The sequence below is a fragment of the Triticum aestivum genome, chromosome 6D, assembly GCF_018294505.1.
Source record: "Triticum aestivum cultivar Chinese Spring chromosome 6D, IWGSC CS RefSeq v2.1, whole genome shotgun sequence".
NCBI classification, from domain to species: Eukaryota; Viridiplantae; Streptophyta; class Magnoliopsida; order Poales; family Poaceae; genus Triticum; species Triticum aestivum.
In genome coordinates, this window is record NC_057811.1 from 447,319,026 (window position 1) to 447,345,900 (window position 26,875).

The following is a 26,875-nucleotide window of genomic DNA, read 5'->3' on the forward strand; positions in this document are numbered from 1 at the left end:
CGCCCCTGCACCTAGAAGCCCCAAGCACACGTGCTCCTTAGCCTAACCCACACACCCGCCGTGGCCTCCCAAGCCCCGTCATCACCACGGCTAACCTCGCCGGCTCCGTCCTCGCAGCCGTCGTCTTCTCTGCCTATACAGAGAGGCTCGGCCCTGGGCAATCTCTTAAGGGGCCGCGCCCTTTCCTATCAATTGCAGCCGCGGCAGTGCAGTGGTTTGCACCACGCTCCTGCATCCAGGAGGTCTGGGGTTCGAATCCCAGCAGCCCCTATTTTCTGCACTGCTTCCTTTTATTTTATTTTTGCTCACACACACTCAGCCGCTTCGGGCCAGATCTGCTGCTGGGCTTCCACAGTGCGCAGCATTCGGCCCGCATCCTTTTTTTTATGTTCACTGCGATTTGTCTAATTCCAAGTGCATGCATATTTGCAGAAATGCCACTGGTTTTGCATTGTTGATAACTAAAGATCCATGCATTCAAATGAAACATGTCATATATGCATTTTGTTCATATTTTCATGTTCTTTAACAGTATGCAACTTTCATCCTTGTTTAAAATGTTTAAAATGCTGTTTGTTTATATTTGCTCGATTGCCATGTTAAAATGATTTATTTCATAACTAAATAACCGTAGCTCCAAATTTAATAAACTTTATATGTAAATGGGGTAGAAAAATGCATAGATTAACTTGCTGCACTTTATTTTGCTGTTTAACAACATTAAAATTGTGTTTGTGGCAGAACAGTACCAATTCCAAAATATGCATATGAGGATTTTCCGAAATTGTTGTTTATTATTTCCGGCCTCATTTAACTTGCTTAAATAGGTAGTTTACTTATGCTTCACCTCTTGCCATGTTAATCAACATTTAACATTGTTGGGTACATAAGCGGGAGAGAACTAAATAATTGATGTGGTGTTTCGTCAATATGCAACTCGTTGCATATTGAGCTCCATTTAATTTGTAGTATTGTTTATGCACTTTGCCATGCCATGCCTCATTAAACCGGACATGCATCATACTTGGTTGTGCATCATGCCATGTGTATGTGATGGTTGTTTACTATGTTGTTTGTTTCTTTCCGGGTTGCTTCTCTCGTTAGCTTCGGTTTCGTTCCGGAGTTGTGAGGATTCGTTCGACTACGTCCATTTGCCTTCTTCATGGACTCGTTCTTCTTCCTTGCGGGATCTCAGGCAAGATGACCATACCCTCGAAATCACTTCTATCTTTGCTTGCTAGTTGTTCGCTCTATTGCTATGCCGCGCTACCTACCACTTGCTTATCAAGCCTTCCAAATTGCCATGAACCTCTAACCTTTGTCACCCTTCCTAGCAAACTGTTGCTTGGCTATGTTACCGCTTTTGCTCAGCCCCTCTTATAGCGTTGTTAGTTGCAGGTGAAGTTGAAGTTTGTTCCATGTTGGAACATGGATATGTTGGGATATCACAATATCTCTTATTTAATTAATGCATCTATATACTTGGTAAAAGGGTGGAAGGCTCGGCCTTATGCCTGGTGTTTTGTTCCACTCTTGCCGCCCTAGTTTCCGTCATATCGGTGTTATGTTCCTTGATTTTGCGTTCCTTACGCGGTTGGGTGATTTATGGGACCCCCTTGACAGTTCGCTTTGAATAAAACTCCTCCAGCAAGGCCCAACCTTGGTTTTACCATTTGCCTACCTAAGCCTTTTTCCCTTGGGTTCTGCAGACTCAAGGGTCATCTTTATTTTAACCCCCGGGCCAGTTCTCCTTCGAGTGCTGGTCCAAACCGAGCGATGTCCGGCGCCCCCTGGGCAACCAGGGTCTATGCCAACCCGACGTCTTGCTCATCCGGTGTGCCCTGAGAACGAGATATGTGCAGCTCCTATCGGGATTTGTCGGCACATCGGGTGGCTTTGCTGGTCTTGTTTTACCATTGTCGAAATGTCTTGTAAACCGGGATTTCCGAGACTGATCGGGTCTTCCCGGGAGAAGGTTTATCCTTCGTTGATCGTGAGAGCTTATAATGGGCTAAGTTGAGACACCCCTGCAGGGTATAAACTTTCGAGAGCCGTGCCCGCGGTTATGTGGCAGATGGGAATTTGTTAATGTCCGGTTGTAGAGAACTTGACACTCGACTTAATTAAAACGCATCAACCGTGTGTGTAGCCGTGATGGTCTCTTTTCGGCGGAGTCCGGGAAGAGAACACGGCTTTCGGGTTATGTTTGACGTAAGTAGGAGTTCAGGATCACTTCTTGATCATTACTAGCTTCACGACCGTTCCGTTGCCTCTCTTCTCGCTCTCATTTACGTATGTTAGTCACCTTACATGCTAGTGCTTGCTGCAGCTTCACCACCTTACCTTTTCCTACCCATAAGCTTAAATAGTCTTGATCTCGCGGGTGTGAGATTGCTGAGTCCTCGTGACTCACAGATACTTCCAAAACAGTTGCAGGTGCCGATGATACCAGTGCAGGTGACGCAACCGAACTCAACAGGGAGTTCGATGAGGACCTTGGTCGTTACTATGTTTCTTTTCCTATTGATCAGTAGTGGAGCCCAGTTGGGACGATCGGGGATCTAGCAGTTGGGTTGTCTTCTTTTCTTTTGGTTCCGTAGTCGGACCTATGTGTGTGTCTTGAATGGTGTATGAATTTATTTATGTATTGTGTGAAGTGGCGATTGTAAGCCAACTCTTTATCCCATTCTTGTTCATTACATGGGATTGTGTGAAGATGACCCTTCCTGCGACAAAACCACAATGTGGTTATGCCTCTAAGTCGTGCCTCGACACGTGGGAGATATAGCCGCATCGTGGGTGTTACAAGTAATCATGTGAATTTCGTATTCGTTCGATATTTTGATGAGATGTATGTTGTCTTTCCTCTAGTGGTGTTATGTGAACGTCGACTACATGACACTTCACCATTATTTGGGCCTAGGGGAAGGCATTGGGAAGTAATAAGTAGATGATGGGTTGCTAGAGTGACAGAAGCTTAAACCCTAGTTTATGCGTTGCTTCGTAAGGGGCTGATTTGGATCCATATGTTTCATGCTATGGTTAGGTTTGCCTTAATTCTTCTTTCGTAGTTGCGAATGCTTGCGGGAGGGGTTAATCATAAGTGGGAGGCTTGTCCAAGGAAGGACAGCACCCAAGCACCGGTCCACCCACATATCAAATTATCAAAGTAACGAACGCGAATCATATGAGCACGATGAAAACTAGCTTGACAACAATTCTCATGTGTCCACGGGAGCGCTTTGCTTTATATAAGAGTTTGTCTAGGCTTGTCCTTTGCGACAAAAAAGATTGTGCCACCTTGTTGCACCTTGTTTATTTTTGTTACTTGTTACCTGTTACGAATTATCTCATCATACAACTATCTGTCACCGATAATTTCAGTGCTTGCAGAGAATACCTTGCTGAAAACCGCTTGTCATTTCCTTCTGCTCGTCGTTGGGTTCGACACTCTTGCTTATCGAAAGGACTACGATAGATCCCCTATACTTGTGGGTCATCAGTGACTCGTCAGTGGGTGGTTCTCATTGTATTTATTGATTGGGGAAAGTTCCAATTTTTTGTTATTAACAGGTTGGGTTTTTGACATGTGGGCCTTAACGGTCAACTAATAGTCAACACTTACGAGTGGACCCTCCTCGTCATAAACCTTGTTAACACCTAACCGTTCAGTCATTGGTGTTTTTTGAAATCAAAAACCAAATTTGTGGCAGGTTTTAGGGAATTTTGAAAAAGTGGTAGTTTTCCGGAACCCTAGCCCCAAATGTGATAGTTTTATGCTATTTACTTTGAGTGAGGTCATCCACCCATGCGGCGACGATGTACCCTTCTCAGATGCACAGTCACAAAGTGCAAGGTGGCTACTCATTCCATTGACGTTTTTTTGGTAGTTTAGAATGGTTGGATAAAATTTAGTTAGGTCATGTTTTCATATCGAGTTCTTATCCAAATGATATTGTAAGTATAAATAAAAATACATGATCCAATCATAGTACAAAAATTGTGATGGAAACCAAATCACAAAATGGTTCATGATTCATATTTCTTGTTGCGAGATAATGATGGGTTTACACATTGGTGTCGATTTCATACATTAGGACGTTATTGCTTCTACATAGGGGAGAGGGTGGTATCGTCGACAATGCATGTCATGTGAGTGCAAGCTCATTGTAAGAGCTTTCTAGATGTAGAGTGGCATGCACACATAGTTGAGTTGAATAGAAACAAATAGGTACACATGTGACTAATGTGTGGTGGGATGGGGTGGGGTAGGAGATGATCGAGAGGGACTGAAATAGTTGTGGTGAGATGTCATCATGTGAGGCGTGCGGGCAAGCTCATCCATCCATGTGAGGTGATTGTACTGGAGTGTTCCATGGTGTGCCGAGAGAAGCTGACAAGAGGTGGCGAACATACAAAATCATTCTAGCAGGCACGCGCGAAAAGGAAGCTCGGTGGAGAAATGAGCCGCGTGTTTCAAGTAACACCGTTTAGTCACGAGTTGTTAATGCAATAGTTCACTTAAAACTCCTTTTGTCGCCACATATGTTTGGCTCAATGTTGCGTAAGCTCACTGCTTTATAGGCTCCGCTAAAATCCAATTAAAAGCTTTTGTTCCCAAAGAAGCCATCTTACGTCTTTGAACTGCATTTATAGTATCTACTATGCCGAAGGCATGCATAATTACCATTTCGTTGTTGAACTAGGATCGGCAATCGAATGTAATGGTCCCAATCATTCGACTCGAGATGCAATTATGAGTATCAAACCGTCTTAGTAATTTTCATTGTTATCCATATGGTTGTCGCGTTGGACAAAACTTGGTCGGGTGCCAACTGTAGGATTTTTTTCTGTATTCTGATGGCCGTTTTAGGTTAGGTCGACACGACGGCACATGTATGTACATAAGTAAGTTTTATAGATATTGAAGTCATATTTTATTTTTCTTAGAACTCTATTTATATCCTACAGTGATCAAACTGAAAAATGAGATTCTATCCTTGTCCGCAAGCTTGTTTAAATTTTACACGACACATACATTCACGGTTCCTCTAAAAAACAACCATCCACCGCAACCTAGCCGTTTACGCATCCGCCCTTGACACGTTACTAAATACGGAGCACGCCAGGGACCTACCTGAAAACATCACCACGCATTCAAAAATGTAAAGTTTTTAAATAGGCCAGATCGGCCGGTTTGAACCGACCGGACCTCTCCGTGGGCCCAGGCGGCCTCGCCCCACACAAGAGGACAGCCTCTGCCCGTAGGCCCCACCACCGGCCCACCGCCTTGAAAGCGCCTGCCACGCACGCGGAAATGACGCATCCAGCCCTGGCCAGTTCAAATTCCGGTGCCACGTCCGCGGAAATGACGCATCCAGCCCTGGCCAGTTCAAATTCCGGTGCCACGTCCGCGAGGCTCATTTTCAGAAACCACTCCGAAGAATCCAGGATTTCCAGTGATATACTGTTTTCGTCCGCTAGTAGAAAGCGCACGAGAGGGAAGAAGCGCCAAGGCAAAGCAAAAATTTCGCCATGAGCCCACGAGTCCACCCTGCGGCGCTCTAGTCGGGGCTCCGATAAGGCACGCGCCGCTCCCGCCCGGCGCCCGAACCGCCCCCGCCCCCTCGCGCGCCTCGCGCTCGCCGCCGCCCGCGCCGCCGGCCTCGAGAGGGCCTGCCTAGGGCTGGGAGGGCCCCCGGGCGGCCCCCCTAGGGTTTCGGCGGGATGAGCTACCGGAAGGGGTCCAAGGTCTGGGTCGAGGAGAAGGGGGAGGGCTGGGTGGAGGCCGAGGTGGTCGAGGCCAAGGACCGCAGCGCCGTCGTCGTGCTCACCAGCCAGCGGAAGAAGGTGCCGCGAATCCCTCCTCCCCCTCCTCCCCTGCCTCTGCCTCTGTCGCTGTCGCCCCCCATTCCGTGCGGTTGAAGTTTGCGCTGCGCCGTTTGGATTTTTTCTCTCCCTCGTGGATGCGAGCGTGGCTACGGATGTGGACACTGGTTACGTGGAACCGGTTTGCGTGCTTTTGGATTCGAGTCTGCCGGAGAGTGGTTTTGAGTTCCGGCGTTAGTTTGGTTCAGAGGATTGTTAAAAAAATTAGCCTACTATTCCTGTTTTTGAAATGGTTTGGAGTTGTTTTTGTGCAAATTACGCTGGTGAGGAGAAGCCAATTCAAATTGGCGGAAGTAGGCCCACTATCGTGGGTATTTAATTTGAATCCGTAGCTTTGTCGGTACGACTTTGTACTGGGTCCTGAAAGTGCAGCGGATAATTCTAGTCGGAAATTTGGATTGTAGGTTGCAGCATTTACAGTTTATTGTATATTCGATCAGAATTTGAAATACTTTACTGTTTAGATTTGAATTTTGTTAGGAGTTGTTACTTGCCTGACTTATATTGTGGTAGAAGTGGCTCCAAGCTTCAGTAAGAGTACTTTTGGATAATTGTATGGTCATTTGAAGACACGGAGTTCTGCAAGTTACCCTGGATTGCTAGTGCTGATCAATTTTGAATTTCGATGGCAGGGGATTGCCATCAGTTGAATATTATCTGTATGAGCTGCATTTGAGTTATGCTGCTTGTTTGTTTTGATCTTATGCCTTTCTTTATTTTGATTAGATTCTCCGACCCGTTCACTTGTAGGTAACTTGGCCTTTTTAAATGTTTATCAAGAACATATAATGGGTACAAATTTGTGTAGCATTAGTTTCGAACCCCTCCTCTTAGTGAGCTGTTTGGGGCTTGCACTTGGTTAGAATTTGAGTCCCGTCCACAGATAGATTATGTTGACGCGATCTGCTAGGTGGTGGATTTTAGTTTATACTATGATTTTTTGCTCAACACTTTTAACAGAATTTGAGAAGTATCTTTGAGATTTGTCTTCCTGTCTAACAAGTTTACAAAGACCTGGTTTTGGTTATTCTGATGGAAATTTATCTGTTCAGTTTATTTATCTTTCTTTTTTTTGTTCTCAGATTTCAGTTTTACCGGAGAAATTGCTGCCTAGGGACACAGATGAAAATCTCGGTGGGGGCCATGTCGATGACATGACCAAACTGACCTATCTTAATGAACCGGGTGTTCTATACAATCTGAAGCGAAGATATGCATTGAATGAGATATACGTAAGTAGTTTTACTAGCACTTCTTTTATTTGATGGAAAAGACTTTTATCACGTGAATCTGGCACCTGCTAAATCCATTGAAACTAAAACTGAAATATATGCAGTATTAAAAATATAACACATAGGAAAAACGTCTCATCAAATTGGATACTTTGGAAGGTCATCTCTCATCTCGATGGTGTGTTTAAAAAAGGGCAGCCTGGTGCACGTAGCTCCCGTTTGTGCAGGGTCCGACCACTTCAGGTCTTTTGTATGCAGCCTTTCCTTGCATTTGTGCAAGAGGCTGTTTCCAGGACTCGAAACCGTGACCTCATGGTCACAAGCTTTACCGCTGCGCCAAGGCTTTGCGGCAATTATATTTATCCAGTCATGGTAATGTTGAAACATGTTTCATGCATATACTACTATATAATTCTATATGGAAAGATGCAAAGGATGAAAGGCATTAACGTGTGTAAAATTGTGATGAATTACTTGGGACGAATTCCTGTTCCTCCGATTTGTCAAGTTTAATCATTAACTATAATCTCTTCTGAGTCTTCTCTTCTTCATTTGTTGACATGACTTGGTAAATAGGTGCACTTCTGTTTTTATGCTTCAGTTACGGGAGCCTTTGTATGACAACTTTTCCACTTGTCTTTATCGAGATAGACATACACTGGAAGCATCTTGATTGCTGTTAATCCTTTCACGAGGCTGCCTCACCTGTACAACGAGTACATGATGGAGCAATATAAGGGTGTCCAGTTAGGGGAATTGAGTCCGCATGTTTTTGCGGTTGCTGACGCATCATACAGGTGGGTGCTACATTCTGATTCAGTCATGACGCCCTGTTAATATAATATACTGTTGACATTTATTAATGAAATGTAGGGCTATGCTGAACGATTCTATGAGCCAGTCAATCTTAGTTAGTGGTGAAAGCGGTGCTGGAAAGACTGAAACAACTAAGCTCATCATGCGGTATCTCACATATGTTGGTGGCAGAGCTGTTCTTGATGATCGATCAGTTGAGCAACAAGTTCTTGAAGTAAGTTTTACCCCAAGTTATTTCCAGTGATTGCTGGAAACCATATTCTTTCCATTGACCCATTCCATTTTTTGTTTTTGTGAAGTATTTGATTTGACAGTGGGAATGTTGAAGGCGTTATCTTATAATGTTTTTATTTGTTTCTCTCCAGTCTAACCCACTTTTGGAGGCATTTGGGAATGCAAAAACAGTTAGAAATGACAACTCGAGGTGAGGCTTTTCTCCCAGTGTTTAATACTGGGTCAGTTGTGTGCAATATTTCAGATGTGTTCTTCACTTAGAAAATAACTGATAACTGCCAAGTGGCAATAAGTTCGAGAACATTTCATGTCTTTACTATTTCGTAAAACTCAACCATTTAGAAGTTTCTTTATATAATATCAACTTATAATTCCGTCTTGGTTGCAGCCGGTTTGGAAAATTTGTTGAGATTCAGTTTGATAAAAGTGGTAGAATATCCGGAGCTGCAATTAGGACTTATCTTCTGGAAAGATCTCGTGTTGTGCAAATTACTGATCCTGAAAGGAACTTTCATTGTTTTTATCAATTATGTGCATCGGGGAAGGTATGTGCACAAGTACCAACTATTGCAATTTGTTTACTTGTTACCTTCGTGTATGTTATATGAGTTCCACTGCTATGTAGCGTGGGTCTGAATTTTTTACGAAGTTGTTAAAGCCCACATATTTTTTACTGAAAAGTCAAGCCCACAATAATAACTAGTAATTGTGCACGTGCAATGCATGTTAATATTAGGCAGTATATTAATTGCATTACAAACTAATATTTGACAAGATCTTAATTGCATGTTGATATTAGGTAGGATGTAATCAATTGGTTAGCGCTAGCATGGATATTGGGTATGCTATTAATGAGGGGATGATTGTGCGAGGGAGGTTGTGGCTACGTGATTGGGGCAGGACGTGCATGGGGCTGTGGCAGAACCTTGAATATTAGCCCTTGGATTGGATGGCAGACCATGGAAGCAATACCAGCTCTTAGATTTAGTTAGATGGATTAGATCGTGGGGTGTGAGTTGTTCTGGGTACACTAACTTTGGTGACTTTAGAAGAAATGGAACTCGCCCTTTTATAAGTAGTAGAGATTGAAGGGCGTGAACTTCTATAGTCGTACTCGATTGCAAATTCATCCCTGGTTTCCTTGTTTCACGATTTATTGATTTAATGGTATATACTCACAAGACTGTTGGACTTGCAATCATTTGGTATTTCATTTGAGTATAGTGTTGCCGAGATATGCGTTTTTTAAACTAGCCAAATTCACAGTAATCAGAGGTTTAGATGTTTGGAGGGTTGAGAAGTATGGAAGTTGTATCTGCTCTGTATTATGATTTTTATCTACACAAATTGAAAACCTGTTACTTCCACGGTATGCATCAGATGTGTAATAGTGTCTATTGATATGGATTATGTTAGGCTATCAGTAATTTGATATCCTGACTTTTGGGCTATTTCTCTGACCTAACTTATGCAATTTATCTGGTGAAGAGAAGGATCGTGCTCGAGATATGTAAAAATTGCTATTCTCATGGCCGTCTTTCCAAAATAAGTTTCATTTTATACTTTGACATGGTCATGATGTAGAATTGTGTCAATTGATGCTGATAGATATGGCTAATGACAGATGCTAATGTTACTTTCACGCGACTCATTGAAATTCTTCCCTAGTATATTGGTGGTCAATATTCAATAAGCTTCATTGTGCGCATTTGGAGACAAAACTCCTATTCTAAGGATGGAAGTATTGTGGAGTTTGTGTATACTAAATATGAATTGGATAGTATTCTAGAGTTCGTGTATACTGAATATTGTGCTGTCATCGATCAAAACACGTGTTGGAGCCATGCATCTGTGAGGTTAATTTTGATCTTGCCTTGTTTCTGAAGGATGCGGAGTTATACAAGCTTGGGCATGCAAGCACTTTCCATTACTTGAATCAAAGCAAGACATATGAATTGGAAGGGATAAATAATGAAGATGAGTACTGGAAAACAAAAAGGGCAATGGATATTGTCGGAATCAGCAGAAGTGATCAGGTTTCTAACAGGACCTGTCCATATACAGATGTTAATTTGGAAATACGATACTAACCGAAAGCTTACTTTGTAGTACTTATATTGAGTAGCTTTGACTTTTTTTACGTAAGAAAATAAGAAATGAATGTGTATGCTGTACTTTATATACAGGATGCTATTTTTCGGACATTGGCAGCCATTCTCCATCTTGGCAATATTGAGTTTTCTCCGGGAAAGGATTCTGATTCGTCGAAAATTAAAGATTCAACATCAAATTTTCACCTCCAAATGACAGCTACACTACTCATGTATGGATTTATTTTTAGGCACATGTGTGCAGCACATCTATTGTTTTCATAATCCTCATCTGTCTGTACTAATCATGGTCACAGAAAATTACATTGAGTCCTAAATTCGTTAACTGTTTAATTTAAGTGACCTGTCCGTTGAGGTCACGGATGTAGCTGAATTGGTCCCTAGTTTTTTGCCGGCCAGCAGAGGATACTCTTTATATCCTATGTTAGGGAATATCCAAATAGTTAAAACTCTTAGTTCTCATCACACGTGATGTATTTATATTCAATTGAATCGAATCTCCTTATCTGTGCTTGCATGTAAGTGACATCTCTCTGGTAACTGTGCATAACATATATTCCTTGGTGAAGACTGAATCTACAATCAGTGAAGTATATTAAACTACCTACCATTGTTGTTTTAGCTCTCACACCAGTTCTGTAGAAGGTTGAATGAACCACAGTTTAATGAGAATGCGTCGAACGTTTGCATCAATGAATCTTAACGTATGCACAAATATATCTCATATTCCCTTCCATGCAATGTTCTGTTACTTGCGTAACATTATTGGTTACCATGAATCTTATGCTTTTTGCGTAGCAGTAATTGTGTCATATTCTGGACCTGAAGGAAACTACCTTTCTATATCTTTCTTTTAATTAAAATCGTTGTTTATAGTATCACTTTGCTATTTGAATTAGGTGCGATCCAGATCTGTTGGTCTCATCTTTATGTACCCGGTCTATACACACCAATGAAGGAATAATTATAAAAGAATTAGATTGTGCTGCAGCAGCGGCTAATCGTGATGCTCTATCAAAGACTATATATGCAAGACTATTTGACTGGTATTTTCTCTCGGCCTTGTTCGATAAGTTTGTATGCTTGCATATGCTAACACATTTTTTATGTTTTCAGGCTTGTTGAGAATATTAACAAGTCTATTGGTCAAGATGTTGATTCCAAGGCACAAATCGGTGTTCTGGATATCTACGGCTTTGAAAGCTTCAAACACAACAGGTCTTTAAATAGCCGAGCTGATATGAACGTTAATCACTTATATAGTATAGTTTGTTTGCTCTAAGCATTTTTTAACAGTTTGGCATTTATGTGTATTTAAGATGGTATTTATTGTCTGTTCTCATCTGACTGCCAATCTTTTCACAGAATTATTATTTTGGTTCAGAATCTCTTTCTGCTTAGTTATTCTGTGTTTTGCACATATTATAACTATCTACTTTGGAAAATGTTGGTAAAAACATGCAATAATTAGCCACCAGCGGTCGCATTAAATATTGAATTTGCCCTCCTGTCTGGTTCTTAAACGGTATTCCTTTTTCATTTATGTCTGTAGCTTTGAGCAGTTTTGCATCAACTTTGCCAATGAAAAGCTTCAGCAACATTTTAATGAGGTATGTTCCAGTGCCAGATGTAGAATGACGTCTCTTTAATGGATGACAAGTTGGCAACATACTGTGCCCTTGCATACTTAATTCACTTGTTTTCGTTAACATCAAATGCTACACGTGTGTTTCCTCAGCACGTATTCAAGATGGAGCAGGAGGAGTACAAAAGCGAGAAAATTAATTGGAGCTACATTGAATTCATTGACAATCAAGATATGTTGGATTTGATCGAAAAGGTTGTTTCATTGCCGTTACTAAGTTTAGTTAATGAGAAGTGGTCGTTGTTCAATGCACATTTTATATTTTGATTTAGCGTGCTAGATTTCTTATTTTGTTGACTTTCTTATCATATTCTCAGTTTTAGGTGGTTAGATTATTACCTTGTGTTTAGTTGTTTGCACTTGGATTGAGTGACCTTTTTACAAGTTATTATGTCAAGTATTGAGTGACCTCTTTTATGCCTCGAGCATCAGTGTACTGACGACGTTTGACAACTGAGTGTTGTTAGAAGTGCAAGTGTGCATGCTGCTCACCCATGTTCGAATCTTACCTTCCGCATGGCGCCTCAGGTTGTCTTCTTTCTATAAAAAGACACCAAGGGTCCCTGGTTGGTCTCACTTTTTTGATGTTACACGCTGCCTGTTTGCTAATTGCAAGTATTGACCTGACATCAAATGTCCTCATCACCATCTAATTATATTGAAATCACTCATAGTACCCTCACTTCCCTGGATTTAGGTTTGTGGTGATGGAAATAATCATGTACTCCCTCCGTTCCAAAATAGATGACCCAGCTTTATACTAACTTTAGTACAAAGTTAGTATAAAGCTGGGTCATCTATTTGGAACGGAGGGAGTATCTATCATGTAACACTTTTTGTGTACAGCATGCATTCCATCCTCCCAAGATTTTGGTGTGTTTATTTTTATTCTGGCCAATGAATATTATCGGGGTTGAACTACGTAGGCTGTAAAGTCTTTGCTCATGGAATAAATAGCATCATTGATCATGTGGTCAATACCCGGTATAATGGATGATAATGCGAAGGTGACTTAAGTGTGTGTTACTGAAATGCCGCTGTTTCCTAAAAGGTTGTTAAATATATTCATTCTGCAAGCTGTTAATATCTGCAATATTATTACTAACAGGTGCAGGTAATAAATACAGAGTTTTTTAATGTATAAAGTATAAACAGTATGTATGTTTTCGTTGGTAGTTGTGCATGCTTACGTTAGGCGTTGCTTCTTTTGCATCCACTGGCTTTCAATAATTGATATTTGGAATGGTTTGAAATACTGCTTTGCCATCATCTTTCTGCCCCTTGTTTGATCTGGATAACATGCTACCTTGTGCTCATCTGAGACTAATTCTATCATATATTCTCCAAACAGAAACCTATTGGAATTATTGCACTGCTGGATGAGGCTTGGTAAATACTTGGTTTTATTTATCCATGAAAGTTCTATACTTATACAAGCAAATTCCTATTCTGAGTTATCCTTTGATTTTGCAGCATGTTTCCAAAATCTACTCACGCAACCTTTGCATCAAAGATGTTCAGAAACTTGTCTTCCCATCCTAGGCTTGAGAAGACCAAGTTCTCAGAAACAGATTTTACCATCTCTCACTATGCTGGCAAGGTAAGCCACCAGCCAGATTATTTGATTATTTTTTCATGTGTTGACTATGATAGAATCCACCATTTGTAGGTGACGTATCAAACAGATTCTTTTCTGGAGAAGAACCGGGATTATATTGTTGCAGAGCACTGCAATCTTTTATCATCTTCAAGATGTTCACTTGTTTCTGGACTTTTTAGTTCTTTGCCAGAAGAGTCATTAAGATCGTCGTACAAGTTCTCATCAGTTGCTTCCCGATTTAAGGTACCAATACAAAGCTCAATTGATTTTGTTTTAAGTTTGGCCTTTGTAATATGCGTATCTGCTATGATTTTTTTTCATCTGGTTGCTATGCCTTGTCAATTTATGTGCACCAAGCTACAAGCCTACAAAATTTCGACTCTTCTGACTGGTACGTTATATTCACTGTTTTATAGCAACAACTTCAAGCCCTCATGGAAACGCTGAGCTCGACAGAACCTCACTATGTTCGCTGTGTGAAGCCTAATTCTGTTAATCGACCTCAGCTTTTTGAAAATCAAAGTGTCTTGCACCAACTTCGCTGCGGAGTAAGAATTTCCACCTTAAGCATAAATAGTGTATTTCTTTTTGTCTTTCCTCATTGTTTTTGTTATAGGTGCATCTTTCCACATAAAAATGTTTTAGCTGTTTGACGCCTGACTTAATGCTGATTATATCTGCTTTAATTCATACATTTCGCAATAGATGGATCAATCTTATGCCAAATTCTTTGTTACTGCTATGCCAACCTTTTCCAAACTCACTAGTTCATCTTGTAACTACATCATACCTGCATATGACTTGAGGAGGCCTACAATCTCAAGCATGTATCTGGAACCACATATGTGAGATCACTTAAAAGTTGACAATTATTTATCATCAAGTGATTGTGCTCTATAATGCCCTTTCAAGATATAGATCACGAGCCTACTCAAATGATGCTGTTTTACTACCATCTGTTGATACATGCATGATCTATTGGTGATATTTTCCCTAAGATTGTAATTTGGTGGTGGCGCAGGGTGTTTTAGAGGCTGTTCGCATTAGTCTTGCTGGCTATCCGACCAGAAGGACATATGCTGAATTTGTTGATCGGTTTGGAGTCCTAGTTCCTGAGTTGATGTTCGGAAGGTACCTAATATATGCACTATGCAACTAATTTGGTTCAAGTTGATTGCTTCACAATGTGCAATGTTGGCTGCACCGCTTTGTAAACAATAAAACCTCTCCTTTTGCGCTAAATGCTAATGGGGTTTGCGATCTTGACCAGAAGTACAGAGCATTCGATTCATTTGGGCACATTTTTTGTAACAGAGTGTTTGTTCAACTGTTTTAGTTTGAACAGATTCTTTGTGCCTGTGCTGAATATGATATAATTTTGCTTTGATAAACAACACACTGTTTTGCTATCTGTGACTGTAGATGGCCGTGTTCCTTACGGACAATCTTTATCTTATGAGTTTAAATCTGTAATTTGTCGAAGACAATTGTTTTTTCTGGTAGTTAAGCCATTCGTGGTGCCATTTTGATACAATATGCCCTTGTCAGTTACAACTCATTGTAGGTGAAGCCAATTCTTGCATAGCTTCTGTTAATTTATTTTGTTTGTGGAATAATTCGGTGCTTTATTATAGTCTATATGAATCAGCATGTAGCATAGGCAGATTAACTACTCCATGCCATCTCAAATGGCTGCCAACATGCTTGTTTGCTCATCCCATGCTAAATTGCCAACTTTGATTTACATACTGTCTCATCATGTTAGTTATAGCGCCCACAATTTTAGTAGTTTATGAGAAGCCCTGTGAAAAAGCGGTGAGTTTATCCAGGCTGTTTGCATAACCGAGAGTCAATTATTTGATAAATATGAACAATTATGCAGTCATGATGAAAGGGCATTGACAGAGGCAGTTCTTGAAAAAATGAAGCTTGACAATTTTCAAGTAAGCTTCTTGCCTGATAATATTATATTATTTCCATTTCCTTATATTTTTATGATATTAATGATTAACATATTCACACAGTCTGGCCATTACTCTTCATTTGTGCTTTTCTAATTGATTATGTAATTTCCAAAAAGTGCCCTTGCATTTTTCAGCACACTCATTCTGTTCCCTTTTGAAGTATCAATTGATAGTTTACTAATAAATCAGCTCAAGTTTAGAAAATAAGAATTTGACACTTTTGTTTCCCTGATAGCTTGGTAGAAATAAGGTCTTCCTTAGAGCCGGTCAAATCGCGATACTAGATGTGCGTCGTGCTGAGGTTTTGGACAATGCTGCACGGCGCATTCAAAGTTGTTTCAGAACATTCGCTGCCCGCAAAGAGTTTGTGAAAACAAAGAAGGCTTCAATTTCACTACAAGCATATTGTAGAGGTAAATATGTCTCCTTAATCAATCGCTATGTTTATTATCTTGTACGGCGCCAACCTGCAATCTGAATTCAGATAAACATATACAGTTTCATGCAATCGGCCTAAATAGAAGAAACGATGTCTTAAGATATCAAACTTCATTAGTGATAAATTTTTGTGACCACTGACTAGGCATAGAAATAGTTTGCTGGCACGCATAGTTTTTTTATCTTTCTATTCTTGAATGTTGATAAGTAATTATGCTCCGTACTCTTGTGCCTAGTAAGTTCATGGCCTGCAAATTACAAGAATCTTATCTGGTAGGTCTGAAAGCATTTTGTATGAACTGTGTTAATTTTCGAAGGATACTGCAGGTTGTTTTGCAAGGAAAATGTATAAGATCAGAAGAGAAACAGCGGCTGCCATAATTCTTCAGAAGTATGCAAGAAGGTTACTGTTACAGCGGAATTACCATGAAGCATGTTCAGCAGCTCTGCTTATCCAGTCTTGTATTCGAGGGTTTATTGCTCGCCGCTATTTCTCAGCCATCAGGGAGCAGAAGGCTGCGTTAGTGATACAGGTTCACCTCATCTTCCCCTCCCCACACCACAGACACGTATGCACACTGTGCAAGAAAGCAAACAAACTTAAAGCAAGTATACCATCTTAGTAGAAGATAACTTGATTATCTGGGGACAATTGCCATGCTAGCAAGCAATTAGTTGAAAATTTAACTCGTAAGATCCTCTACATTATAAGCATGTTAATATTTTTGGCCATCTACCTCTAGATTAATTGGAGTATTAGGAAGGTACTGGATGTTATACTGCAGTGATGTCATCGCTTGCTTATAAGAGGTAGCACTTTGTATTATTGAATTTATGTGACATGAGTTTCTTGTTGCCACTTCGTAGTCCTTCTGGAGAAAACGGAAGGTTGCCATGCTTTTCCAGCATTACAAGCAAGCCACTATAGCAATTCAGTGTGCTTGGAGACAAAAGCTTGCAAGAAGGGAGCTAAGGAAGCTCAGAATGGTATTTTTCTGGTTGCAATTCTGTAATTTATTTATGGCCTAATAAATTAATTGGCATGTTTCTAGCAGTACTGAAAATAACAATGATTTGCTGTACCCAGTTTAAGTATTTTGAAGATCTAGTTCTTTTCCTAAAACACCACGCAATTTCCTTTGTTATTGTCGACTCGTTTGAGGGAGCCACCTATCAGCACCATGTCAAGCAGCGGCTGTGCGGTTTAGTCTGAAATCCTAATTAGACATGGCTAAGATCTTGAGGGCCAGGTTAAGTCCAAGAAGCGAGGGTCTTTTGAAAGCTGTTTTCTTGTGAGTTTTCATGTCTAAACTCGGTCATTTGAAGACATGTGTATGACTCTGAGGAATGTGGGTAGGCCGGCTAAGTCGCCGAGGTTGAGAGGGAGCCTACCACCTTTTCTGATTAATGTTGTTTATATTTAGAGCCGGTCCTAACAACCATATACACCTAAAACAAAAGCATTCCAATCTAATGTTATCTCTGATTTCTTCTGTGAATAGTACTGTCTGTAATTCCTGAGCTTGTGTAACGTCTTTGTTTTATTGGCGTCCATCGGGAGTATTCTTATGCTATGATTACTTCTTCAGACTGCAAATGAAGCTGGTGCACTCCGGGAGGCGAAGAATAAGCTTGAGAAAAAGTTGGATGATCTTACTTTAAGACTTACTCTGGAAAGGAGAATGCGGGTATGTTTCTCTCTGCCTTCATTGCTTTTGTGTTTAATGCGATTCCTTTATTTTGCATGTGCTACCCTGCATGTCGTAGACTTGAGACAGTTATGCTTGTTCCTGCCAGTACAAGGACAAATATTTTTTGCATATGCAAATTCGTTGGTTTTCTGAACATTTCTGCTATGGTTGTTATCCTGCATTTGATGTTGTATGAATGTAAATGAATCAGCAGGTGTGACAGCGTTCAGAGTTTGTGATAGTTTTCCTTTATTTTGGTTCCGATGATAGTGAATTTTTGCTCCTTGACGCATGGATTTTCAAATGTAGGCTGCTGGTGAGGAAACAAAGTTGGTGGAGATATCAAAGCGGGACAAAATAATCGAAACATTAAGCGCAGAATGTGCTGCAGCTAAATTATCTGCCCGGAGTGAACATGACAAAAATCTAATTCTCCAGAGGCAATTGGATGATTCTTTGAGAGAGATATCTATGTTGCGCAGTAACAAGATTCTGAAAGCAGAAGAAGAAAATGAGAACTCTAATCTAAAGGTTTGAAGTCTCCTCTATTTTAATATGTTATCATAAATATGTTTGGTTTGCCTCCATTTTCAGTTTGCTTCTTAGGTTACTTCATGCATTCTTGTGAAAGATTTCAAGTTCTCGATTACTTTCAGTTTGCTTCTTAGGTTACTTCATGCATTCTTGTGAAAAATTTCAAGTTCTTGAATACTTTAATTACTTCATACGAACTAACTGGTGTACTTCATGCATTCTTGTGAAAAATTTCAAGTTCTTGAATACTTTAGCCACTGTGCATGATCTTAACTCGTACTCCCTCTGTTTTTATAAGACGTTTCAGACAGCTTGCTTTGTACTGTTTTGGACAGCGTCTGAATGTCTAAAACGTCTTATAAAAGTGAACAGAGGTAGTATTTTTTTCCATACATATCATGGTTCATTCTAAGGGTCATTCATGGAACTACTATGGTTTTATGCTTTGCTGTTATAGTTTTTCCGTTAAATGTTCTATATGCTTTGTCATTCCCTCTTTTGAATATGAATTATAGTGACCTTTTGGGACTTGTTGACTGATGCTAGCATTGATGCTTCTGCTGATTGTTAATTAGTTACTTCCGCTGAAGCAGTTCTCTCTTGCTTCCACAGAACATAGTCGAATCATTATCGGAGAAGAATTCATTATTGGAAAATGAACTTAGCACAGCTCGTAAAAATAGTGATGATACGATGGAGAAACTGAAAGATGTGGAGGGAAAATGCACCCGCCTCCAGCAAAATTTGGATAAGTATGTTTTCCCTTCCGCATATAAATAACTGCAGGATTCTGGAATGATCCATGCATCTATGGTTTTTTAGCGTTATTTCTTTTGCTTAGTGTTAGTATCTAACAGTTAGCCTTCCTGCATTCAGATTGCAGGAGAAACTTACGAACTTGGAAAATGAAAATCATGTTCTAAGGCAAAAGGCATTTAGCATTACTCCAAAACCGCTGCCTGAGGTTCTTTCCTTTATGCTCACTCTAATTTTCATGCCTTGTATTTGTCACACCGCTATTTTTGTCCCAGCACCTCTATTTTTCTTAGTGATATTTGTAACGGTAAGTTTGAGTACTAACCTAGCTGCATTGTCATTTTGGTTAGTTAACTGACTTGTTTCCCTGAATACAGAAATTTGCTAACTCGACTGGTCTTACGAACAGCGAGCAGAAGCGCACATTTGTAAGATTTCTTTTGATTCAAGTTGGATACCTCCAGTGTTTTATACTCTTTTTCTAACTGCTTGAAACTGTCAAACGTAAAATTGTAGGAAACTCCACCACCAACAAAATATCCGTCTCCTATTCAACATAGTACTGGGTCAAGGAGGGCAAGGTTGCCTGTTGAAAGGCATGAGGTGAATTCAGCACTGTTCTTAATCTGACTGTTCTTCTTTTCATATGGAATTCAGTTGATGCCTTCAGAGATAAGATTGCTTATAGTTTGTTCAGGACTCTGTGGTATTCATGTAAGAATTTAGTTCTGAGGTATTTTAGTGATGGTATTGTTTCTTGCAGGGAAACCATGAAATCCTGTTAAGTTGCATAAAGGAAAATTTAGGGTTCAAGGATGGCAAACCAGTTGCTGCATGTATCATCTACAGATGCCTTCTACATTGGCGTGCTTTTGAATCAGAGAGGACTGCTATTTTTGATCATGTAATTGAAGCCATAAACGATGTTCTTAAGGTAAAATCGTTCGAAGCCCCCATTCGTTTTGCTATTCGCACCAGACATTTCATTTGTGGAAGCCAATAGGTTTAATATTCTTATTTTTGTTCCTATTCCAGGCAAAGGAAGCAGATGGTAGATTACCTTATTGGTTGTCCAATACTTCTGCACTGCTGTGCCTTCTGCAGAAGAATCTACGGTCAAATGGATTTTTTGGTACACCATCTCGCCGCTCTGCTGGAGGGCTAGGTGGGAAGTTAGCCCAAGTAAGGAACTGAGCTTGCCAGTCAATTTTGCTCTGAAAGCTAGTATATGCTGAAGAATCCTTTTGGAACTGAGTGTTATTTGGGTATGGTCACAGTTATGCAAGAATATAGATTACATATAATTTGCAAAATCATGGGTACGCTTTCTTAAATTACACATGGAAACATAGATATCAAGTGATGCATAACCAGTCATAAATATTGTACGTAAATGTTAGCACTACTAAACTAGTCAATCTTTGTAGTTTTTCTTGCAAATCTCTGTAAAAATAGAATAATAACGTTCTTTCTCCCTGACACTGAGATTGCTTCAATAGCTTGCAGGGCGTGGTGATACTGCACAAGTGGATGCTAGGTATCCAGCCATACTATTCAAACAGCAGCTAACAGCATGTGTCGAAAAGATCTTTGGGCAGCTAAGGGATAATCTAAAAAAGGAAATATCACCTCTTCTCAGTCTTTGCATTCAGGTATATACCTTCCTCTCTTTTGTGATTTGGCTACAGACAGCATTGTACAACTGGATCATTTTTGTATCCTTTGAAAAATTGCACGTCAGGCTCCAAAATCAACACGCCCTGGAAAAGCTCCCAAAGCACCAGGGGTTAGTGCTCAACAGCCATCGAACTCCCATTGGGACAACATTGTCAGTTTCCTAAATTTGCTTATGGATACTCTGCGTGAAAATCATGTAAGCTTTTCATTTAACTCTTCTTATTTTGGCACAACTCTCCACTAGAAAGGATTTGATAGCTTTATCCAAGTGATTCTAGTAACCTTATATGTTTGTGCTGCAGGTGCCATCGTTCTTTATACGTAAGCTCATCACTCAGTTATTCTCCTTCGTCAACATACAACTTTTCAACAGGTAGTTCCTTCTATTATAATTTGAGTACTTGGTATCTGTGTCTTAATAATATGCAAGCAACACACATGATAGCCAGTGCCATGTGTTGCAACAGTGATCCTCTAAGATTAGTTGACAAACAATACAACTCTTCAACGAATGGTAAAATCTTGTTCCTTTTATTTGCGAATAGATCACTGTAGCTATAATTCTGGGTTGAGGAAAGGGTCTATATGTGACGGAACAAATAGGATTCTTTGGGTTAAAAAATTGTAGGTAATGGGACACTGACACTTCAGAAAATGCTTTGTCAGTATGGTACAGATAAGGGACCAGCAGAATAATGAGATTCTACTTCACTTTCAGTCATACTAACAATTTTTTTGTGCCATCAGTCTTCTTCTTCGGCGTGAATGTTGTACATTCTCCAATGGAGAATATGTTAAAGCTGGACTGTCATTGCTGGAGAAATGGATTACTGATGTCTCTGAGGAGGTAAGTTGTGCTAGTACTACATTCTGCTTGTCTGGTTGGCATATAATTCAGGAAGTGGACTACGAGAAACCCTGACAATCTGGTTCCGCTCGTTTCATGTCCAATAATATTGTTCCATTTTTCCTGTTATATCTTTCTGTGTGGCTACTTATTTTCTGTGTGGCTACTTATTTTCTGTTCTGTTCTTCACAAATTTATTATCCGTTTTACTTTTAGTTTGCAGGAACTTCTTGGCATGAGCTTAATTATATTAGACAAGCTGTCGGATTTTTGGTAATTGCTTGTGCAAGATGCACTTTCTCCGAGTCATTTCTGTTGCATCTTCTATGCCTTGGGGTATTTCTCACTGATTACATAATGTAGGTTATACACCAAAAAAGGAAGAAGACACTTGAGGAGATCAGTCAAGATCTCTGCCCGGTAAGACTGTGTACAGCTTCTGTTTTTGCTGTTAGCCATCATTTTGTTGCAGACTATAACCAGCCCCTTTTCACGTGTAGTCCTTGAGCCTTAGGCAAATCTACCGGATATGCTCAATGTACTGGGACGACAAGTACAATACCCAGGGAATATCAAATGAGGTATGCACTTTTAGCTTTGGACCTTTCGTCTTTTAGATTTTGTCTTGCGTTATTTGTCTTGAAAATGTTACGGTTTTACAGGTTGTTGCCGCAATGCGGGAGATGGTCAACAAAGATACTCAGAACCTCGCGTCAAATTCCTTTTTGTTGGATGATGATCTAAGGTAGCTGTGATTTTCTTGTTAGTTACCGCTTAGCACACTGTAGAAAATGCACCTTTCGAACTTCCGTGTTTTTGTTTGTCAAAAGTGGAATATGTTTTAAGTGGTTGCTGATTTTGTACTTACATTTGATGCTTGCTTGGTGCAGTATACCGTTTTCGACCGAGGATTTGTCAATCGCCATCCCAGCAATAGATTATGCGGATGTGGAGCTGCCGGAATCGCTTCATCACTATCCATCTGCGCAGTTTCTACTGACGGCATCATGACCCACTCCCTGTGTAATAGAACAACGAGGTTTGTGCTGCCGTGAAGATCAGTTAATCCCCAGATTTTTATGGGGTTGCACCCCTTCAGCAATGTTGTACTGTTGTTTAGGTTTCTAGAGCAAATTTGATCTAGGGTGGAAGAGGGGTGAATAGGTATGCAGTTCCAAAGCAACAATTGTTGCTAGACGCCGAACGGCCCTGGCTTCGTGGGTGTCCAGTTGTCTTGGCTATCTATGTTGTACAAAGAATACTGTAGAAAATGCTAAGCAGTTGCCCGAAATTGATTAACATCTGTGGCAAAATGTCCTGTTTGGTGCAGAACATGTTTCGCACTCGTAACCAGATGCGTTCTAATCTCCGGAAAAGTGTTGGTAGTTGAAAGCATTAGCTATGGGAGTGGTTGAACTTGTTTTAGTCCCTGTACCAAACAATCAGCTGCAGATGATTCGTTTTTTGAAAGGAACGTCTTAATCAAGAAAGAACACCATAGTTTTGGCCTGGAAAAAATTCTCTACTAACACCTTTTGCTCTTGTGTGATACAAATACAATCACCAAGAAAAGAAAATAAAAATAAATCAACCAACAGATTACACATCCTGGTTCTTTCAATTATGTACACTTTGAACAATTTGGACAAAAAAAGAACTCACGCACACACGAACTCACGCGTGGCGTCGTTGCTCACGCCCCTCTGTCCCTTCTCTGCCTCGGCGAGCCCCGGCTCTCGTTCCCCGCCACCGAGCTCGCGTACTTCGGCGCCGCGCTCTCGGCGTTCACGGCCGAGCGCTGGCACTTCTTCCTGGCCGCCGCCGCCGCTGCGCTAGCGCCGCCGTCCTTGGCCTCCTCGCCGGCCTCCGCGGCCTTATCGGCCTTGTCGGCGACGACCTTGGCCACCGGCGACGGCTCCGACGGCGCGGTGTAGACGAACAGCCCGGCGGGCACGTCGCGGGACATGCGCATGAGCGGCTCGAGCGAGTCGACGACCTCGCGCATGGTGGGGCGGTTCTTGGGCACGCTGTGCAGGCAGTTGTACGCCACCGTGGCGGCCTTGGCGGCGGCCTCGGCGGAGTAGCTGCCCTCGAGGCTGGGGTCCATGACGCGGTGCAGCTTGTCCGGCCGCCGCAGGTAGGGCCGGGCCCAGTCGACGAGGTTCTGCTCGCGGCCGCGGCGGCGCTTGTCGACGCTCCGACGGCCCGTGAGCAGCTCCAGCAGCACCACCCCGAAGCTGTACACGTCGCTCCTCGCCGTGAGGTGGCCCGTGAGGATGTACTCCGGCGCCGCGTAGCCGTGCGTGCCCATGACGCGCGTCGACACGTGCGTGTCGTCCCCCGACGGGCCCTCCTTCGCCAGCCCGAAGTCCGACAGCTTCGCCGTGTAGTCCTGCAATACATAGGCGCACACACAGTCAGAATCACGGGTCGATCGACGTGTACTGGTTAATAGTAATATACACGTGAATTGCATGCACGGTTGTTTTAGGTGGAAGTGTACCGAATTGTTGTGTATTTGTTGACATTTCTACGTGGTTATCTGGAGTGCCAAGTAAAGTGGCTGTGTTAGGTGATCGTACTAGATGTATACTGGCTACGTGTGGTTGATTTAGACAGGTGCGACTATGTTAGCCGGCTAGCTCCTACAGGCTACAGCTTGTGCGTTCTAGCTGGTGCTAATATAGCCTAGCCTAGGAGACTTAAGAACAGACCAACTGGCCAATTTTGTATCATCCTCGAGGGCACGTTTCCTGCCTCCTCACAATGACAGCAACATTTATGCTTGTCTGATCCCGTCCGAGGCATAGACAATTCGACCGGGAAAAAAGGCTACTGGTTCTACGCATATTCAAATTTGTGGTTGTTAGTGGCTAACAGTAATTAAGTATATACACTACCATAGAGATTAAGTCTAGGGCTTTGCTCGTTCAACGGATCAAAGTCTCTGAGACATCATCATTAGAGAAACTAAACCGACAGAGATCGGCCAACGAGCCAGTTTTAAAACGTGCTGGCACGTACGCGCGCAGACGCAGATGGTCGTCATATCAAATCGTATCTGCTGGGAGGCACCGACGAACTAGTCGTGCGTGCGTGTACAGAGGAAAGGAGGTATGGAGGTATGAACGGGATATGATATGCCCGCCGGAGTTGGTAGGGATGGTGGAGGAGCACTGACCGATTCGAGCAGGATGTTGGAGGCCTTGAAGTCCCGGTAGATGACCGGCGTCTCCGCCTCGTGCAGGAACGCCAGCCCCTTGGCCGCCCCCACCGCGATCTTCAGCCTCGTCGCCCACGGCAAGCTCGCCAGCAGATCTGCGCAACAAAAATCATCCAAGATCAGTAACCATGTCGGCGTGATCAATCATCGAAGAACTGTATGTGGACGAATTCTTACTCTTGAAGAGGTGGTGCTCGAGGCTGCCGCGGGCCATGTACTCGTACACCAGCATGCGGTGGTGCTCCTGGTAGCAGTAGCCGACGAGCTTCACCAGGTGCGGGTGGCTGAGCTGCATGCCGAGGTAGACGACCTCGGCGAGCCACTCGCGGTGGCCCTGGGGGCCCTCGGCGTCCAGGTACTTGACGGCCACGTGCTGCGGCTGCATCCCCGGCACCACCTTGTCGTCGAGGAAGCCCTTGTAGACCGGCCCGAACCCGCCCTCCCCGATGAAGTGGCTGCCGGAGAAGTTGCGCGTGGCGGCCCGCAGCTCGGCGACGGTGAAGGCGTGCATCCCCGACGAGGCCAGCGTGCGGGACAGGTCGTCGAAGGAGAGCGTCCGCAGCCGCGCCGTCGCGCTCGGCGCCCGCCGCATCGACTTCTTCTTGGGTTTCTTGGTGGACGCCCTCGGCGGCGCCGTGGCCTTGGCCGTGGCCGTGGTCGCCTCGTCGCCGTCCGCCACCGCCGCCGGGTCCGTGGCGCCGCCGCGCGGGTAGAAGCAGCCCTTCAGGAACGCCCTCATGGTGCCGATGGAGGTCGAGTGGTTCCTTCCTTGGCGATCGGTCGAGTGCAACGAACTGGATTCTTCCTCTGGTTTGTTGGAATGGGAATCGATGGGAGTGGATGATGGGTTGACAAGATGGGTCGAGGTGCGGTGTGGAGGGTGGGTGGGGCGCGTGCGCGCATATATAGCGTGGTTTTGGGTTGGTCGGATGGAGCCATGGATGGAGGATCGGGTCGTGGTCACGGGGGAGGTAGCCCAGGCGCGGGTGTAAACGGAAGGGTCCGACGGTTTGACCTGGCCGGAGCAACGCGGCGCGGTAAAACGCATCTGCGTGGTTTGCGCGGCCGGTGACGTTGATGGTGAGATTGCTCCGGCGAGTTGGGTGTTGTGTGCTGGCTTGGGTTAGAGGTGAATGCGACTAGCTCGATCGCTAGCTGTAGGAAAAAATGATCCGGAACGCAGCTGGCTGCTGGCCGGCGTCCGACGTGTGTACGTATGACAAGGACGCGTGTGGACTCTAGCTCGTGTACTTCTTGGCCGTGCAAGTATACTGCAATTTCGTGGTCGAAATATGTTGTACAATCGGCCAGTATGTATATATGACAAGGATGTTGTATGTACGTGTCGCGCTGTAATGCACACTGTAGCCATTTTTAACACTGCATCTTGGAGTAGCTTCTGAGGTAACTGGCAACGTCAGTTCAACGGAGCCGTTGAGGAACGGCCACCTTTAGCTAGCATTTGAGACGGAGAAATTAACAGTTTTAATACGAGTAGTTTGATGATGATGATGGAAGAAAATGGCCGCGTTGTTACGTGTCGGTGTCAGGGTGCGGGTGGGAACTCTCGCTTTTGGAAAGGAAGCGTTTGGCCGGCTACATACTATGCTAAGGTGTTTTGCTATGCTAGCTATAGCTCTGCATCGTCGTGTCATGGCCAAGGTAAGATGGCGACGCACCCACCCACCATTCTCAAGAGGCTTCTCTGACTGACAAGACCAGTTCGCGCCCGTGTACGTACGTAGGAACGTTTCTGTTCTTATAATTAATTCTCAACGACTACAGGGATTTCGACAACATATATACCTTTCTAAAGAGAGGAAGGGGACTTAATTAGGTATTGAAGTTGTACATACTAAAATTGAGATACTACTACTTGTTTTTTGGGATGGAGGAAGTAGTATGTATGGTTCTGTTGAAACTTTGCTTTCCTAGGTTCAGCTGATTAGCCTCTTCTATCGTTTTGCACCAGGATGCCTTTTATTTTTATGCTTTCTGCTCTGTTGCCTTCTGATAATGGAACCCGATCCCTTTTCTGAGATCGTAAGGAAAGAAAATGCTATCGTATGGTGCCTGCTCATTAGTAGAAAACTGGGCTTTGGTCACAGGGCAATATTCACATTAGTCCCGGTTCAGTCACGAACCGGGACTAATGTGAGCATTGGTCCCGGTTCGTGCGGCCAGGGGCCTGCCGGGCCTCGTGGGGGCATTGGTCCCA

The 26,875-nt window shown here is 42.7% G+C and overlaps 2 protein-coding genes across 2 annotated transcripts; one reads left to right on the top strand and one right to left on the bottom strand.

The window, feature by feature from the left end:
* Positions 1–5,508: 5,508 nt before the first annotated feature.
* LOC123145738 (protein OPAQUE1) lies at positions 5,509–22,733 on the top strand. Its single transcript, XM_044565221.1, has 38 exons — positions 5,509–5,850; positions 6,972–7,121; positions 7,773–7,918; positions 7,995–8,151; positions 8,303–8,361; positions 8,560–8,716; positions 10,058–10,207; positions 10,358–10,494; positions 11,182–11,328; positions 11,399–11,500; positions 11,835–11,892; positions 12,021–12,122; positions 13,279–13,316; positions 13,401–13,527; positions 13,597–13,770; positions 13,944–14,075; positions 14,549–14,658; positions 15,410–15,470; positions 15,727–15,904; positions 16,257–16,462; positions 16,797–16,916; positions 17,519–17,617; positions 17,930–18,151; positions 18,767–18,906; positions 19,031–19,118; positions 19,288–19,338; positions 19,427–19,513; positions 19,674–19,844; positions 19,946–20,092; positions 20,410–20,562; positions 20,652–20,783; positions 20,890–20,960; positions 21,335–21,434; positions 21,651–21,707; positions 21,798–21,854; positions 21,935–22,015; positions 22,097–22,179; positions 22,325–22,733. The coding sequence occupies exons 1-38, from the start codon at positions 5,728–5,730 to the stop codon at positions 22,443–22,445; spliced, it is 4,494 nt and encodes a 1,497-aa protein (XP_044421156.1). The 5' UTR covers positions 5,509–5,727; the 3' UTR covers positions 22,446–22,733.
* A 261-nt stretch (positions 22,734–22,994) lies between these two features.
* On the bottom strand, positions 22,995–25,525 carry LOC123145739 (serine/threonine-protein kinase RIPK). The gene is made up of 3 exons (XM_044565222.1): positions 24,835–25,525; positions 24,616–24,752; positions 22,995–23,826 (listed from the first exon to the last, which is right to left on the bottom strand). The coding sequence occupies exons 1-3, from the start codon at positions 25,394–25,396 to the stop codon at positions 23,128–23,130; spliced, it is 1,398 nt and encodes a 465-aa protein (XP_044421157.1). The 5' UTR covers positions 25,397–25,525; the 3' UTR covers positions 22,995–23,127.
* Positions 25,526–26,875: the final 1,350 nt, after the last annotated feature.